Source organism: Platichthys flesus, chromosome 24 (genome assembly GCF_949316205.1).
Source record: "Platichthys flesus chromosome 24, fPlaFle2.1, whole genome shotgun sequence".
NCBI classification, from domain to species: Eukaryota; Metazoa; Chordata; class Actinopteri; order Pleuronectiformes; family Pleuronectidae; genus Platichthys; species Platichthys flesus.
In genome coordinates, this window is record NC_084968.1 from 8,330,641 (window position 1) to 8,347,005 (window position 16,365).

General features: G+C 41.0%; 1 protein-coding gene across 2 annotated transcripts in view; it reads left to right on the forward strand.

The window, feature by feature from the left end:
- LOC133949815 (inactive ubiquitin carboxyl-terminal hydrolase 53-like) overlaps positions 1 to 16,365 on the forward strand; it is a 31,542-nt gene that overhangs the window by 2,702 nt on the left and 12,475 nt on the right. The window contains exons 2-10 of one of the 2 annotated variants that reach the window (XM_062383813.1): positions 5,691 to 6,344; positions 7,417 to 7,509; positions 7,709 to 7,843; positions 9,131 to 9,241; positions 10,237 to 10,319; positions 10,464 to 10,548; positions 10,708 to 10,854; positions 12,813 to 12,962; positions 15,635 to 15,779. In XM_062383813.1, coding sequence (XP_062239797.1) covers positions 6,201 to 6,344; positions 7,417 to 7,509; positions 7,709 to 7,843; positions 9,131 to 9,241; positions 10,237 to 10,319; positions 10,464 to 10,548; positions 10,708 to 10,854; positions 12,813 to 12,962; positions 15,635 to 15,779 — 1,093 coding nt within the window. In that variant the 5' untranslated portion in view covers positions 5,691 to 6,200. The remainder of the gene's footprint in view (positions 1 to 5,690; positions 6,345 to 7,416; positions 7,510 to 7,708; positions 7,844 to 9,130; positions 9,242 to 10,236; positions 10,320 to 10,463; positions 10,549 to 10,707; positions 10,855 to 12,812; positions 12,963 to 15,634; positions 15,780 to 16,365) is intronic. The other variant, XM_062383814.1, reaches the window with a different exon arrangement.

Consider the following 16,365-nt stretch of genomic DNA (forward strand, 5'->3'; position numbering starts at 1 on the left):
GGCTTTTCAACTGGAGGTGTGGAAGAAGTGGAAATATTTTTTTTTTTTCCTCCACATCATATTTAACTGTCAAGGTATGACACAGTACAACACGACAAAACTGTGAGGTTTGCATCTCACTGGATTGTGTTTTTGTTATAAGCTGATATGTGATGCACAGGGACACACGTCTTTATTTTACTCAAAGTTTGACATTTTAAAACTTAAAAAAAAATACCATACTTTGAACCTAATTCCCTGTAAGAAAAGCCATTTTTAAACAGTGAGTCAGAAGCTGCCTATTTCACACCGGGGTTGTTGTGCTCTCATTTCGCTTTGCGGTTCTGTGTAAAAAGTACAAACGCACAATGGATGGACATTGTTTTTCCATCTAGAAGCCTTTAGAGGAGGTAGACACAGGGCCCAATTGATGTCTGTGGAAAAGGCAGAGCTGCCGTGATGGAACAGATGCCGATTCTGTTTTGTTACACCTAACGCCTCTGATTCTGGAACGCAGACATGTTCTCTTAAATCGCACAGTGTGGCAGCTATTCACCAGCTTTGTGTTAACAAGCCAAGCCGCAGCATAGCAGACTTTCTGTTTAAAAGACACCAGATGAGGAGTAACACTCTTCTGTCATGCAGGTGGATAACTCACCAACTTGATGGCATAGGTTTGCATTCGAGTGAAGGGAAGACTGCTCCTCGACTTAACTCTCAGAATCTCCGAATATTTAGAGAGGTTGAACATTTTGCTGTGGTTTGGATCACATTGTGTTTTCTCGAAAAGTTGGATTAACATAATTATTTGAAAGGTTTGTATGATCCACGAGTATTTATATGAGTTTAGGTCAAGAGAATTGTCCACTTTATGTTTTTAGGAAGTGACATTTCCAGCTCTTCATATGCATCAAATACTCCATCTGTCTTTGTGCCGTTCCCACGACGTGTTTCTAATTTTACCTCTTATAGACACTGAATAAGGGTGACTCAATTTCCCACAGATTGATTCATCAACTGCTCTTGGCATTACCATATAAAGGAGATCAATTGAATCATTCTTAATGAGGCTATCCATCAGCAGATCACTAATAGATAAATTATAGCACCGGGCTCCCCGTGCCGTAACACAGAGCAAGTCCACATCTCACCAGCTCCTCGAGCTTGTCAGAGCTGCTGAGGCACGACACACTCTTTGGCTGATTGCTCCGAGGTGCTAGCCCGAGCATTTTCTCTTATGACAAAGGAAAAAGAAATCGGTTTTGCTCTTTGCCTGACAAGTCAGAGCAAGCCTTTGTTTACAAAGGAAGACTGGACTTCCTGAACTGGTGCTCCTGAGAGAAAAAGTGAAATTACTTCTTTTGTTTGGCCTCTAGTCCGATCTGTACTACAGATTTCCATGATGCAGTGACGTAGATTTTGTTTTGAACCTGTAATTCCTTTCTGTTTATTATCAAGGGACATATATTTCAATGCCTCTTTTTTGGGGGATAGATCAGGACTGACAGTGACATAATTTTTTTTGTTGTTTTGTCTTTGAAATTGTTAAGTTACAGGCTCCGTCCCTCCGTAGGATCAGTGTGACGCAGTAAAGTTTTGTAAATTCCCTGTGGCATTTTGGTCTAAAAAATTCTGGTTTGAATTGTTCCACTAACTCATAAATAAATAGGGGACAAAAATACAACATTCACGTTGAATTGTCAAGGAGCACAGGTTTTTAGAAACGGATAAAGAGTCATGGAAATCAGAGATGTATTCAGTGTCCTACTCTGACATACAAAGGGTCCATTAGCTACCATTAACAAATTGTCAGTAAGTAGTGACTCATTCATAAAATATACATATTAATTTCATTATTTTATGTGTCTGATGATTCAGTGCAGCCTGTTGCTCTACAGTTCTGTCACTGCAGCCCCTCAGAACCTGGAGTGACCTTGTGATAAGGAAAATACTTGTATAAACTTACTATTATGAAATCATGGAGATAGAAAGTTTCACCATGCCTTTCATGATAAGAAATGATAAACTGTTAAATAACAAAACAAAGAATCGATATTTATTTCCGAAAATAATCACTGCTCTAAAAGAAGAAATCATTTTCCAGCAAACAGTTTAATGTTTTTAAAATACTTCTGATTATTGTTATGTTTCCACTAAAATTAAAAATGAAAGTATATGTCATTTTTAAACTCTTAGCATAGTTTTCATTTGGCCTCTATTTTTTTGCCCTTTTTAAGCCCTGTTGAATGGTGCCTTTTGATAATTTAAAATATCTCTATATATATATATATATATATATATATATATATATATTTAACCTCTCTGAGTATTCATTTCACCCACAGTGATTTAAGATTGCATCATATCTCGTATCAAATACTCTGCTCTTCATATTAAAATGTTGCACTGAACCCAGCTGCATCAACATATACAGTAGCTGATTTGAAAAAGGATCAAAAGTCAGTTGCAAATCAACATTGGCTCATTTCTATTACCTGTCAAGATGGAGCCATTTAAAGTAAAACAATAACTTGAATTTTGTAAAGATTTGCCTGAAAGTATATAATATAATATTCACCGCAAGGACTTGAAACGGAAGGGTGTCAACAGCCATCTTGGCTTACATGAGCCGGTGACGTAATCCTTGCTCCTGGACAATGTTGCAACCAACCAGTTGAGTCATATTCTCCACCTGGGTTTGTAAACAAAGAAACTGCCTTCATTACGAATGGTCTATTTAAACATTTTTTTAAATGAATTTTGTATTCCAGTCTTCCAAAACATCTTCACATGAGCTGCAGTAATAATTTGCATAGCCAACCGTCCAGACAATTTCAATACTTTATAAATAATCACTCTGTCGTCAGTATCCCTACTCGCATGTTAGGTACATGTTAACCTCGGCAAGATTATAGTCTAAAAATGTCTTTCCCCACATGCTGACCTTGAGAAACTTGTTCTGATCCTATCACAAAGGAAAACTAACTGACAGTGACAGTAATATTATTGTTAATTACAGGCAAACATGCTTAAAGGAAACCTGATATTCTTTCCCCCTGTGTGTATTATGATGCTCTTTGCCTCAAAGCAACAGAGCATCATCCAGGGAAATCACTTCACTGAATTGTGGTCAGCAATTTCATTCAGACTAAAATGTACTTTAGCGTAAGTGAGGTTGGCAGTTTATCAACTGGACCGCCGTAATGCAATCAAGGAGCCCAGAGTATAATACAGTTTCAAATATTTGCTTCGGCCGTTGTCAGCAGTGTGGCGATGCAAAGGATGCTTCATTCTCCGTGCCATCAGACTGACAGACGTTGAATACTGGGGGACACGGGCCGTATGGTATTGCTCTTTAAAACACGGTATACTATTCTTTAACTGTAGGAATCAATGATTTATATCCTGGTTCAGTGTTTAGTTTGACCTGGAGTGAGTAGCAAACCGCAGTGATTGTTGACACCCTGCAATAAGAACAGATAAGATACTCTGCCAGGGAGGTCATGTTTTTATTGCTGTTTGTTTGGCTGTTAGCAGGATTACGCAACAACTATAGAACCGATTTTTATTGAGACTTGGTGAAAAGGTTGGATATGGAACAAGAATGAGACCCGGTAGCTTTTTGGTGCGGATCCCGGCTGTTTTTAATCACTTTATGTAGCATTGAGACCACATTATTGAATTAAAAGGGGGTTGATGGTGGTTTTATGCAGTAAATTCCAGTTATAATAATCCTATTCTGATAAAGAATGATGGATTAAAGAAATGTATTCAAGCTCCTGACTCGTAAGCAGTTTCTCCTGTCAAAGAAATGTGAGTAATATTGATTCTAATTTATCAAATGCTTACATGGCTGTGTACATGCGTGCTTGGAGACAGCTATAAACCGACACGTATGGTTATATAGGGCCAACATGTTAGGGCAGGTAAAGTCCGGATTTCTACACTTTTTCCACTTGTCCCTGCACCCCCGAAACTAATCCGAAATCAGCTCTTGGGAAACTGTGAGTTGGACTGGGCTCAGAGGAATGCTGTTGTTGCGGTGGCTTTTTGTACAGACGTGCACATGTTGTTGTACATCATGCAGTGCTGCCTGTGATTGCTTCATGGAAACAAGGAAATTCAGGTTGCACCATTAAGCTACTGTGACTTGACAGTGTTGTGACATCACCATCCATTGAGGATTCCTGAAATACCAGGATGTCAATGCTGTCCGACTGGTTTTGGCTGAAACTTTGTTGGTTTCTAATCTGGAGACTGCTACGAGAGGGGAGTTTCATTGTTCTTACAAAGTAGGGCAGTATTTCTGTCCTCACTCCGAATAACAAAATGTTTGAGGTTTTATTTTCTTTGAGGTAATTTTTTTAGGTGTAAAGGACGAAAGCAGGATGAATCACCATGTATCCCACAAGGAAACTATGGCTCGTTGTTGCATATTTGTCCTTTTTTTCTTGGGCTTGAAGTAGATCTGCTTTGCCACAACCTCAGCTTACCATATAATCACACTTCCAGCTTTGTTATCATTTAGAATGACATGAAAGAATATCCTATAAAAATCAAAATACACGTTGTGTCTGCATGCACCTCTCGGGGTATTCGCTAATGTAATAAGCTAGACACAGCTTCCTTCCACCTCACTCAGCACAAGCACATTCATCCATCAAACCCCTCCGAGTCGTTTGTGTTCAGCACTGCTTTCATCCGTGCACGGTGCACATTCACTGCAAATGGTGTCGGTGTTCCTCATTATATTGTTTAAAGATGCATGGGCTGCAGGTTTCATAAATTGAACTGCATCTTCGGTGGTTTGTTGTATTTCCCATCACTGCTGGACCTGTGTTAGGAATTAGGTCAGGCTCTTTTGTCATCTTGTTTATTCAAGAATGACAATGTCAGGCCCAGTGGGTTGCTGAACAAACAACTTTACACCTAATCTTCCCTCTAAGATCTACGGCTACATAGTTTGTTTTTTATTTTTTATCTAATCCTTTTTTGATGACGTGTGACAGCTGTTTGTTACTGTGGCCGGTATTTTTGAGATTAAATAATGAATCTGAAAATCTGGTGTAATTGGGGATTGTAGCGCCGTGGGCTGAGTGATCAATATCGAGAACTGGCACAGACAGCGCTCTGCTGGTATCAATACCGAGAGATTGGGAAGACCCTTGTCAGTAGTGACAGCGGATCTTTACAGCAGGTGCTGTCAGTGGTTTATTTCTCCTGAGCCCAAGTAATTGGAAGCGAATGAAGTCAAGCTGCACCTAACAGCATTTTCACTGTCGATTGAGTGTTACTGCTGTGTTGTATATTTCTACTCTGTTTTCCTAATGTACAGTTTGCAAAAATTATTGTCCATATTTTTTTAAGAAATATATCTGTATGTTTATGTTTACGTGCAACTTTGAAACACTTGACACACCTCAGGTGCAAAGGTTGAAAAAAGTTAATGTATAAGCTTTGTGGACAGGATATTGAAAGGTCCAGTTTGACATCTAACCCAGAACACTGAAAGTAAGCTGCACTGTGAAATGAATAATATATTTCTGTTATTGTAAAACCACTTCCTCATTCTTGTGTGAAACCATTCAGTGAAAAGAGTAATTAAACACATAAAAAAAACAATAAAGAGTTTCCGGGAAAAGTAAGAATCTAAAAGATCATCTAGTAGTAATGTTAAACTTTTATTTAATCGAATTTCTTTGTTTCTGTAGCACAGCCCAGCCTGGATAAAGCTTCACCATGGGGGAACCTCTTAAAGTGTCGACTGACTGCAGCTGATCATCTTCAGTAGCACCAGGACCAACATTTGGATACAGTTTTCACCATCTCTAGTGAAGCTGTTAGAAACCTCAGTGCAAAGCCATCAAGACAACAGAATGACCGGGGTGTGTTCCTGCATGGTCAATACACATCTCATCGAAAGAATCAGACCACCGATCATCAGAGGTTTCCCAAAACAAAGACTTGGACTGTAATTTTACTTTTTTGGACTTTTATTTTAAATTTTTTGAAAAGGAACAACCTTCGCATCTTCTACATGAGCCGCAGCAATGGACTAGAGGCCCATGTGTAGCAGGACAGCTGTCACAGCTTGTGGAATAACGTAGCCCCAGACTGTTGGGGACTCACTTCCTCAGGAGGGCACAAGGGATCTGATCCCAGCCCCGACCTGCCCTGTCATCCGACCATCCCACCTGTCTGAAGGCAGACCCCGCTATCCAATGGCATGGGTCAAGTTCTTCAGGAAGCCGGGGGGCAATCTGGGGAAATCTTACCAGCCGGGGAGCATGCTGTCTCTGGCCCCGACCAAAGGACTGCTGAACGAGCCGGGCCAGAACAGCTGCTTCCTCAACAGCGCTGTGCAGGTATGTGTGCTCTGCCAATTACTTAGTATTGTTCATTTTATTAAAAGATAATAAGCATGGTTTGTTAAGTATTTTTCCTAACAAAGTTACAAAGGGAAAAAGACTGAAATTCAATACCACCAATTAGACTCCAGCAGACCATTATTATTGTATAATAATAGTCACGCAAACTCACAGGAAGTAAGTTAATCATTTATATGCATAGGGGCTTGGTTGTGTAAAGTTTATAAAGAATCAGTGGATCAATAAAATCTTTAACTCAATGCAAAAACACAAAGAAAGTGAGGTCACAATCTGTTATATAGCCCTCTCTTCATGAAACAGTAATGATTTAATGTATAATTTTGAATATAATCTTGTACAAATTTCTTTGCTTAAAATATTTATAGCTGCTCAAAATAGGAATGATTGCAGATAGTATCATATTTAATTGTTTTTAATTAAAAGTGGCTCCAAGCTTATTTTACCGCTCGTAAGCTTGCATTTATTAACTTGTTGCTCCCTTCCTTTAGGAGCGGTGCATGTTCCACCCTCTAATATTACACCATCACTTATTCAGAGACCGCTCTGAGCTTAGTCACTGTCTAAATCTGTCAGAGCTTCCCGGCAGTTTATTGATGCACTTGAAGGTTTCTTTTGACTAGTGGGATACTGGCTGGTGAGTTAGTTGCTGCCTGCAGTCAGCCACACAGTGAAGTCACTCTATGAGACTCTGACTCAGTGGGTGACACAACCGACGAAGAGCTGGGTGAAGATGATCGTCCCCTTCGGGCTTTGTTTCTGTGAGCAAGTTGCTGCTGTCGCCCGGTGCTCGTTCTCGTGACCTTGTAGATGTTTCCCCAATGTCCAAATGCCTTACATAAGAAATACCGCCCTATCCGTTTGCTTCAAAGACGCGTCTGTACTCCTCTTTGTTATTTGTTTAAAGGGCAACATGTTTAAAAAGATGAGCCTTGGAGTTCCTCATGTTTTGATGCCTTTAGTATTTGTAAGAAACTCTCCAATACAAGAGTATTTATCAAAATATTTTAGTTACAAAACTCCTGACGCCCTCCTCCTTCCTTTTGTATAGGTACTTTGGCAGCTGGACATCTTCAGACGCAGTTTGAGGCAGCTTCCTGGACACTTCTGTTTAGGAGACTCCTGCATCTTTTGTGCATTAAAGGTAGGGGGAAGTCAGAATGTTTGATGGGAGACAACACTGGGAAGAAACTGTGTGTTCTGTTCGTCTTGTAGATTCTGCAACTTGTTTAGTCACTTATTGAGACCATTGTGTACTCAGTGGCGATTGTGACACAAATGCTTTCAACAAACACAATGTCCCACAGTCCACGTGCAAACAAGTCCTTGCTTCTCTTCTTCAGGGGATTTTCTCCCAGTTCCAGCACAGCCGGGAGCGAGCCCTGCCCTCTGACAACCTGCGTCACGCCTTGGCAGAGACCTTTAAGGACGAGCATCGCTTCCAGCTGGGCTTCATGGATGATGCCGCAGAGTGCTTTGTAAGTTCCTGTGGCAACCCGGCTCCTCCTGGGGGGGGAGGGAGATGAGTGTATGGAGAAGGGATGTGTGTATGTTTATGCGGTACGCTGCCACACAGTTTCGGGGGAATGCGCTGCAACAAACTGTTTGGCGAGGTCACTGAAAGAGCTTCTGTCTCTCCCTTCCCCTCCCATCAACCCCTGCCACATTGCCTCTAAATATTATCATGACAGGTTATATAAGGGCCAAAGAAGCTGTGTTTGAATCTCCCCTCTTTCTTTTTTGGCACTATATTACGTCGCATCATTTCTGTGCTTATTTACAAGTTGATTTCATGCTTCCTTCATCATTTTTACATATCGGTTCTAGTTTTTCTGGCAAAACAAAGCATTGTTCTGCAGTTTAATTTACCTTTCTTTTTTTTCCGTTTTATTTTGAGTCCAACCAACAAACACAAAACAGACGCTGCAGCTTTATTCTCCATCCATGTCTCCTTTTGTCCATCAGGCTTAATTACGTTGATAACTTCTGCTTAATGACAGTAGACCCAGCGAGCACAGATGTATCCTGATTTTATCCCACAGCCACTGTTTATTCTCTTAGGAAGTTCAATTACACAGCAATGGATAAACAAAGGCGAGCGGCTTATTTCTCTGGAGCAGAAGTGGAATGCACTGTACTGAATGTGAACCATGATGTGAACACTGGGTAACAAGTGTGAGCATCAACTCCCTCCAAAGAGGAGAATAGCCAAAAACCTACCCGTTAAATGTAAAGAAAACTTATGTATGTGTTTTCTGTCTGCAAAACATCACCAGTAAACTTTTCACTGAGCTAACTTGTCAGAGTTGTTATCTTTTCCCGACAATCTTATTTCTTAATCCGGCAAAGATCTTTGCCTGGAGTGTTTGCCATGTGACGCACTGTCTGCAGCACGCCGGGGTAGAATTTATATGAGGAGTTGGCCGGTGCCATATTAACAGACTGTGAAGTTGTGCCTGTAACCTTTTGCAGGCCTACCTCGCAGCCCTTAATATTTTATAAACTCACCAGTGCTCCATAGAAACAAGAGGGAGCTCGAATGGTGTTGCTCTTTAAATGTGTTTCCTTGCAATGTTAGCTTTTTTACGGAAAGACCCTCAAATTGCTGTGTCCCATTGCGCTGCAGTCTAGCTCTGGGTAATGTGTGTATTGGAGTCAAAGAACATAAATAAACAGCCTGTGGTAATTGCAAAGAGCTTTTCCTTTCCGAGAAAGGAGTTGGAAATATTTGCCTCATACCTGATAGATCCCCTGTTCTGTCTTAGGAAAACATACTGGAGAGGATCCACCTGCACATTGTGCCTGAGGAGACAGATGCCTGCACTTCAAAGTCTTGCATCACGCATCAGAAGTTTGCTATGTCACTTTATGAGCAGGTCAGTGAAGCGACAGCATTCGTCAATTATTTTATATTATTTAACTCCACATAGTAATGTTTTTTTCTGCTGCATCATTCTGTAAAAAATGATGTCAGGAATGTGTTAATTAAGCCTGATGTATTTTATTTAAATGTAAGGGAGCAATGTTTATTATGATTTTGATGTCATTGTCTTTTTGTTGTCGATGTTTTTGCTCATACAGTGTTTGAATTGCCATTTTTGCACAGCCCCTACAGTATTGCAAACGCTGAAAACACATCAGCCAGTGTTACAAACACACACACACACACACACACACACACACACACACACACACACACACACACACACACACACACAGAGACAGGTACATGAATCACTGTCTGAGACAGTAGAAATCCAATCCGTCATGTTTTGATACTGGGTTGCCCCGGTGGAATAAGGAGGGTGTTTCTGGTCAGATCCCACTGTGCTACAGCAGCAGCACTACCAGATAAATCACAGATGGTGTACACATAAATTCCTGCACAACACAGACACTACCCTGCCCTGTGGCTGTGATGCCCATCGCCTACTCTGTCAGCGTCCCAACCCGGCTCTATCTCTGAATCAAGCAGACACTGTGCCTGTGCACTAAATCCCTCAGTGGATTCTGCTCCGTCGTTACTTCAGGGCTCCCAGCACCAGCAAATATAAAAGGCCTAAATGAGGATTGCATGTGTCAGTGAGGAGATTTGTAACTTCAGAAATTAAATTGAATGCCTGATAATGCCAATCATAAACCCACAGTTTATTGCAGAAGGAAAAGCAGCAAAACCGGCATGTCTTAATCTCTTGTCATAATTTATACAACTAAAAGACTTTTGTAGGAGCGTAACAATTTCTGATGACATGCTGACTTGGCGAAGTCCTTGGCAGTGGCTGCTGAACTCACACCAATTTATCTTTTTTTGTGTCTCTTTCTTGTCTCCCCCCCCACCCACTCTGCCTCTCTGCCTCTCTCCCCCTTGCAGTCTGTGTGCCGTAGCTGTGGGGCGTCATCCGACCCGCTGCCGTTTACTGAGCTGGTGCATTATGTCTCCACCACCGCACTCTGGTAAGGCAAAGGCAACGTGAAACTTTTCTTTCCTTTTTCACTCCACTCTGTTTTTGCATTTCACTTCCTGCATATTTCTGTACATACACACAGCGTTTTCTTTCCTTTCTCCCAACAAACATCAATCACTCTGCATCTCCTCAGTCAACAGACGCTTCAGCGCAGAGACGAGTCCTTCGGGGATCTGTTACAAGCAGCGAGTACGATAGGGGACCTTCGTAACTGTCCTGTAAGTTGTGCTCTAAAAGCCTTTAATGGCGGTTGAATGGCTGTTAAATTAGATGAGCGATTTTAGGTTGTCATCAGAATCTCAAATTTTACATTTTTCGATATTCCTTTTGACTGATTATTTACTTAAACGTACTCTTTTTGTCTTGTTTTATTCTAGAGCAACTGTGGTCAGAGGATTAAGATCAGACGGGTCCTCATGAACTCCCCAGAAATAGTGACCATTGGCTTCGTGTGGGACTCTGACCAGTCAGACCTCACAGAGGATGTTATCCGCTCCCTCGGACCTCATCTCAGTCTCTCTGCAGTGAGTAGGATTCATAAATCATTTACTGATGAGTTTTCTTTTTACCTTTTTCGTATACTCCCTTTTTTATATTTTGTGTTCTGTAAGGTTCTGTAATATCAGTATGAACATTCCTGTGAGTGAGAGGATGTTTCCCCACAAATAATAGGTGGTTGGATTTTAGATCTTTTCAGATGAAGTAATTAACATATCATCAAATAACACCCTCCAGACATGGTTCAGCTGCTCTTGTTGGAATTAAGCCATTCACACAGCTACCATTTTGTGCTTTTTCTGTGGGTTTTAGGGTCGGTTTGTTTTTGGTGCAATCGAACATATGTGGGAAATAAAGTGGGGATTAATTCTCTGTAAGTCGGGCCTGTTGCATAAGCAGTCAGCGGCCCATGCCCAGTTGGCCCACACCACTGATCGAAAAGCCCCTGCTGGCCTTGGTCAGCTGGTCCAAAAAAGCCCCTCCCCTTGTCTCTGTGTTTTCCTGGGCATGTTTGTGAATGCCTGCCTGAAGGAACATGTGGGCAGAAGAGATGTCAGTGGGACAGGGAGGGAAAGGAACGTTTTCCAGTCTGCTGTTGTTGCACTGCTCATTTTCACTCATTGTTGGTGTGAGGTAGAGGTGGGGAAATTCATTTTTTGATGCATCGGGCTGCGGATGTGGACGACTGCACCGATGCTGAGACGGAACATAATCCATTCCTGTTTGCTGCTATGTTCATTTTTTTAGCGATGTCCCGCCGCTGCACAATTATAATCGCTGCTTCCGGATCAGGACGGATGCACATTTGAGGTCTTGTCGTCTTTTACAGTGTCAGAGTCTCCTGTCTGAGTATTAAAACATGTGCGCGTGTAGTTCATCTGCTGCACACAGCACGAGATGTGCAGAGCCAGGACATCAGGGTTAAAGTGACCGGAACATCTGTAGTGGCATTGATAAAAACTAAATAGCAGGAGAGACACACAGACTAGAGTCTAAAATACTTTTTTAAAGCACGAATCATGAGGCTAGTGAAGTCACAAAAAAATAAATCATGTTCCGAATCTTTGGTGTATCGATAATCGTTTTATCATCGAAACGTTCCCCAATGAAAAGGAATCAAATCTTGAGGTGCCTGTAGATCCCACACGTAGAGTGAAGTATGCAAACATGTGACCATGTGTTCTCCTCTTCCCACATGACTTCCCATCAGTCCGTTGTGAAAACAAACACAAACAATCAATTGGTGTCGTTCAGATCAGGGCATGCTCATTTGCTCCACATGTTGCATAACGTCACTATTGAAGGATTCAAACAGTTTATTTGACAGCTCCCTCCTGTGTCTTTCCAAAGCCAAGCCATCAGAAGAAGTAGTCAGATGACCCCCACAACCACCACCACCACCACCACCATCCCCCTTTCTAGTGTGGCACAAAGGCCTTGATTCATTATGGGAGCGTTTCATGTGACTTTTTTTCTTTATTAAAGGGAGCCCTCCATCCCCTTCATCTGCTTTGAAATCTTTTGTTTGACAAAGGGGGGGAAACGGAGAACTGCCCGTGCAGGAAATGTGTGAGGGAGAATCAAGTGATAGAAACACTCACACTTTCACCATATATCTGCTAAATGCTTTACACATTTGTTTATTTCCCTCTGAAATGATGTAATAATTAAAATTAGAAATCATCCCTGTGTATTACAATTTAGGTCATTACCAAGACAACTTTTGAACTCTGTTGTATAAGTCTCGCTTTTAAGAGTTGCTATGACAATACTGATTTAAACCAGCCCTTATTCATGCTGATTGTCAGTTCATTCCCTCAGACCTCAATCTATTAACCGATGGAGTAACTGATCCTCCCCCAGCTATCAACATCACTCACTTGCCTGCCCACTTACTGCAGCGTGGATGCTGATAAGTATGTATTTATGTGTTTCTGTGTGTGTGTGTGTGTGTGTGTGTGTGTGTGTGTGTGTATGGGAGCAGCTCTTCTACAGGGTAACGGATGAGCATGCCAAAAAGGGAGAGCTGCTGCTCGTGGCGATGATCTGCTATTCCAGCCGCCACTACTGTGCCTTCACCTTCCACACCAAATCCGCCAAATGGGTCTTCTTTGACGATGCAACCGTGAAAGAGGTCAGAAAATTGAAAATGTTCAGAGTTATTGTTCAGTTTAATCAGTTTATAGACAGATTAGTGAACCAATAACTATTGTAATGAAACAAATAATTGTGTCAGTCATTTATTGAGAAATGCCAAATAATTGCATTTGTAAATTGATTATCCTTTGATTTTGGACTGTTGATCAAAGCAATACTCACAGTACAATTCATCTGAGAATATCTCAGTGTGCGTTGGGAAATTAATTTGTGAAAATGTTAAAAAATATTATTAAGAACTATTCCAACAAAAGAATACAGATATTTGAATGTTCTTATACAGGAATATAAAGATAGGGTGAAACCAAAATAGCATAGTTAGCCATCAGTCTTTACCTGAAATTACATCATGTCACAGCAAGTTTAGATATATATTTCCATATATTTCTACAATTTTCACAGATTGGGCATCAGACTAATTGTTTGCAGACACCGTGGACATCTGTTTTCATAAAAACATTCTATCGTGAGTTTGTAAATCAGGACTCGGAACAGAAATTAGTGTGATTCTGTCACTTCCCTCTATCACCACTTCCCTTTATCTCCCAAAGAGGACCACATACATTGCCCTTGACAATCCTGTGGGTTGATCAGCCTTTATGGCACTGAACAGTCAGCTTACCCCCCAACCCCCCACCAAGATTTCCAATGCATTTTCCCAACCCTGACATCACCAAGTACTGCAGCAGTGAAGTGTAGCTAAACCAGTAAAGATCCGTCTTCTCACTGGGTTAAAGTTAAAGGGTCAGTGAGACTGCTGAGATGTAGGGTATACTGTAGGTGCTGTGTGTGCATGAGAAAGGGATTTATTTGTGAAGGTGTTTTTGCAGGTTAGTGGTTTTGTGTACGTGTGTGTGTGTGTGTGTGTGTGTACGTACAGGTATATAGTTTGCGAATCCATTCTTCAACAATGGGCTCATTTCTGTGATGGTGCACCATGCGCGCAAACCCTTTGTCTCGCGTTCAAACAATTTTCCGGGGGACTGTGGTGCAGCGGCTGGCTGGCTCCGTGTCAATCCATCAGCCACTTGTGCTGCGTGTGCAACCCCCCCCAGCCCCCCTGCTCCCCGCCGCCACCGACTGAGATGAAGGAGCCACACAGTGCTCAGCGCCTGCCAAGTCCATACCTGGATCGAAACTTGCCAGCATTTCTGTAACTCCCCGAATCCCAGCTGCAAAATGGAGACTGTAGTGTTACCTAATCTCTGCATTTCCAAAGGATAAACGTTATTCAGTAAAAACAATGGCAAAACATTTGCAATGGGGAGGTTTATATAAATTATATCTATATCATGGCCACTGAGTCTTCTCGAGTCTGAGTGGCTGACTGGTGTTGTTTCCTTTTAAATAGCCGAACACCTCTGACACAGATTTATAAGTGTTTGCTCTTCTGAATCAATGCATCATTGTTAGGTAAAGACAACATCAAAGCAGTTTAATAATAACAGTATTAATAATATTATATTTTATTCATGAGGCGATTTTAACAATACTCAAAGACACAGAGAAAGTTAATTACTAAAAATATTCACAGATTTAACTCCGTTGTGCAGATGTAGGTGCTTTTTCTGATTTGTCTTTGAGGAGAACTCCAGACGGAGAGAGACCAGCGATTCAGCGAATGCCTCAGGTCTTTGTGCTTTTGAATTAAGTTGGATAGATTGAAGCTTGTGTCATAGCTGTACATTAAGTCCATGTAAAAGAAAAAATTCAGGCGCAAGGCGATCAGTACATCCTCATTTGCCCACAGTACAGTTATTGATTTGAGCCCCCAGGTTAACTACTGACAGTACATACTAATAGAATAGATCACTCAAATCTATTTGTTTTTTTTAATGAATTTGCTTGAAGAAGACATGCGGCATATACTGAAGATTGTTTTCATGTATATTCCTTCAACTACAATCCATTTTCTATATTTTGTAATCCATCTCCGCAGCTCTGTCACTTCTATCTTTCCTTTTCATTTTGTTTTTTTGGCTCGGTATTATTTCTTCTTCACTTCATCTACTAGACTACTATCTCTCCTCCTCCCACGAACCCCCCCCCCCCCCCCCCGTCATTTGCTTAATTAAGGAGCACGCGAGCATCTGTTAGCCTGCAGCTTGCCTCTGTGGTGCCTTTGTGGCGAGACGCACACCTCGCACAACGTGGCTAATTGTGATCATGCAGTTTGACCTCGATTTGCTGTATTCATATACAAAGCAAAGATTTGTTTCAAAGTTGCCAGTGGATTTTATATAAGTAGTTTGATTAAATTGGTTTAGTGATGTCAGTAGACCTGGTTTTTTGAAGAAGTCGTTCCCTCATATCAGTTGTTCAACAAAGCTTTTTTTGATACCTTTTTATGAAATGAAAACAGATGGAGTCACAGGAAAGAAAGAAAGTGCATTCGCATTTCATCGGTACAAACCATCTGCTTTTCCAACTCAAATGGGACAAGAACAGTGAAACAAGCTGAAATGTTTCCCATTTCCTAAATTTGTTGTTTAACATTTGAATATCAAATTTACTAATCCTCCAAAAACAATATAGACGGCAGATGTTCTCGTCCACTATGTTTTATTATTCCTCATTAAGTTGCAGAAGCTCTTTTCTACATTTCTACACGTGCATTGATCAATCTTTTCTTTGTTTTGCTCGGTGTAGATCGGCACCAAGTGGAAAGATGTTGTCACCAAATGTATCAAAGGCCACTTCCAGCCTCTCCTCCTCTTTTACGCCAACCCTGACGGCAGTGCTATCACCGCGGATGAGGTCACCAGACAAAACAGCAGCCCGTCACAAGGACAAGGTGTGATATAACAAACCATCAGGGTCTTGACAGAATCTGCATTTGTTCTGTATTTGCTCTCGGTAGAAATCCTCTTCATGAATAATATTCACTGTGCACCTGAAGAAGTTCTCTTAGCTAAACAGCCTTACTACAGTGGGTAAGATGGAGAGTTGATTTAGTGTCTTACTGGAAATAACATCAAATTCCTTTGAGATGCATTTATCAGCCTTATTAGTGCTGTTGAGCTTTATGGGTTGTTTTGTTGCATTTGTGAAACAATAATCCCCCCCGGAGGGACCTATTTAATGATAATTTTACATCATAAAACACCCATTAATATGATGCCGAGGAGTGGAGCTGCCTCTTTGTTTTGTCTTTTATGGATCTAAAAACCTGTGCAGGACATGGAGGGAATACCAGCCGGACTGTTTTATTAAGACCGAATGTAAAAAATAAATAAATGTAAAACTCACTAGAATTAAAATGCTGTTGGTCAATTTGGGCAGAACTCCCTTAGCAAACATGTAATTAACTTATAATTAAAATTCCCCTTCATTTACAAGTCATTTTCAAATAGAAACGCAATCTAGAGAAACAAAAACAA